General features: G+C 65.6%; 1 protein-coding gene across 2 annotated transcripts in view; it reads right to left on the bottom strand.

Annotated features, from left to right (window-relative positions):
* Meioc (meiosis specific with coiled-coil domain) overlaps positions 1–1,128 on the bottom strand; it is a 19,396-nt gene extending 18,268 nt beyond the window's left edge. The window contains exons 1-2 of one of the 2 annotated variants that reach the window (XM_031353387.1): positions 706–1,128; positions 67–201 (exon numbers count right to left, since the gene is read on the bottom strand). In XM_031353387.1, the coding sequence (XP_031209247.1) occupies positions 67–201; positions 706–771 (201 nt within the window). In that variant the 5' untranslated portion in view covers positions 772–1,128. The remainder of the gene's footprint in view (positions 1–66; positions 202–705) is intronic. The other variant, XM_031353388.1, reaches the window with a different exon arrangement.
* Positions 1,129–1,633: the final 505 nt, after the last annotated feature.

The following is a 1,633-nucleotide window of genomic DNA, read 5'->3' as shown; positions in this document are numbered from 1 at the left end:
GGGGGGGAGAGGAGATGGACGCCGGGGACGGGGCGAGCACAGCATCCATTGCATTTGTTAATGGACCTGCGACTTGTAGCAGTCATAGAAGGACGTGGAGCCGGTCAGCATCATGTTGTTGAAGACGTCGGACAATCTGCTGCTGGTGTCGACGCTGAGGTTCCAGCACCGATTCGCGCTTCCACGGAACGCCACCTTCGGCTGCTCGGGAACGAGGAGGAAGCGCGAGGTCACGACGGAGCCCGGGAGCCCGGCCGAGGCAGAGCTGCAGCCGCGGCCGGGGGACACGAACCCGGGGTCCCTCCTTCGGGGTCCCCCCGCCCGAACGCCCTCGCGTCCCCGCGTCCCTCTTCAAAGCCCAGCTCTGAGCCGCCACGGCCCTCGACGGCCCTCGACGACCCTGACGGCCGCCTCCTCAGCGCCACAGCGCCCCGACAGGCCGCCAGAGGTGGCGGCGGCTCCGCTCTGGAGGCCTCCGTGAGGTCGACCGTCGGCCCGAGCGAGGCCCCCGACCCTACCCGCGCGACCCGCCATCTCCCGTGCCCGGTACCCACACCCGCACCCACACCCACGCCGCCACCCCGGCCGGCCGCCTTAAAGACGCGCGCAGGCAGACCGACGGACCGACGGACCGAGGGACGGACGCGTCTGCTCCGCGGCGTCTCTCCCGGGTCGCCGCCATCCTCGAAGCCCCCTGTCAGTTACCTCAGGTCCCTCCCTCAGGCCTTGGGGGTGACGGGGCCGGCAGGTGTCTCCGCCGCTCACCTCCATGGGGCGCCCCCCAGCTCCTGCGGGACTAGGGAGGACGTCGAGGCCCAGCTCCCTCAGCCCGCACCCCGCCGCCGCCGCCGCAGCCGCAGCCGCCGCCGTCGTCGGCGCTGCCCGGAGCCGGTCTGTGGGTGGGGGCCGAGCCGAGGGGATGCGACAGACGAGAGGCCGTTACATGGCTCCGTGTGGCTCGCGACTAGGCACCGGCCGCCGGCGCCCCGCCCCTCCGCCCCGCCCGCCCCGCCCAGGAGGCCCGTCACCCCTCAGCCTGCACCCCTCATTGGCCCGCTGCCCAGCCAATGGGCAGCCGCCTCCAGGGTCTGTTACCCCCCCAGAGACGAGGCGAAGAAGGAGCAGTTAGCCGACGACTTCGCCCCTAGGTTTGCTCAGGCCTAGGAGAGATTCCCGCTCAAAGGAAGCTCGCTCGGGATTGGCCAGGATGGGCGAGGACCGGCCCGCTGATTGGCTGGTAGGAGGCGCGCACCTGCTGGCTCGGTGGCCGGTGCTTGGAAGATTAGCGAAACTGCACAGCAACTGGCCGATGACCCTAAAGCGCTCGGCTCCGCACTCCGGGCCAACACCTTGGTTTTTGCGTCTTGTTCTCCGCCCCTAGTTCCCACAATTCCGCAGAGCCGCCAGCCCAATAGACTGTTGTAGACTTTTTCAGAGGGCAAAGCAACGAAACTCTTGTAGCGCTAAACGGCAAAAGCCCAGGTTCCCTGAAGAGTGAAACTGTTTTGACCATTAAATGTGAATGACTTTTCTGAACCAACTTCACATTGAATTTATTTTGTTTTGAGGTTTTTTGTTTGTTTTTGGTTTTGTTTTGTTTTTGGTTTTGTTTTGTTTTTGGTTGGTTGGTTTT

Source organism: Mastomys coucha, unplaced genomic scaffold, assembly GCF_008632895.1.
Source record: "Mastomys coucha isolate ucsf_1 unplaced genomic scaffold, UCSF_Mcou_1 pScaffold5, whole genome shotgun sequence".
Classification (NCBI taxonomy): domain Eukaryota; kingdom Metazoa; phylum Chordata; class Mammalia; order Rodentia; family Muridae; genus Mastomys; species Mastomys coucha.
The sequence above is the reverse complement of the archived record's forward strand: the minus strand, read 5'-3'. Positions and strand labels throughout refer to the sequence as shown.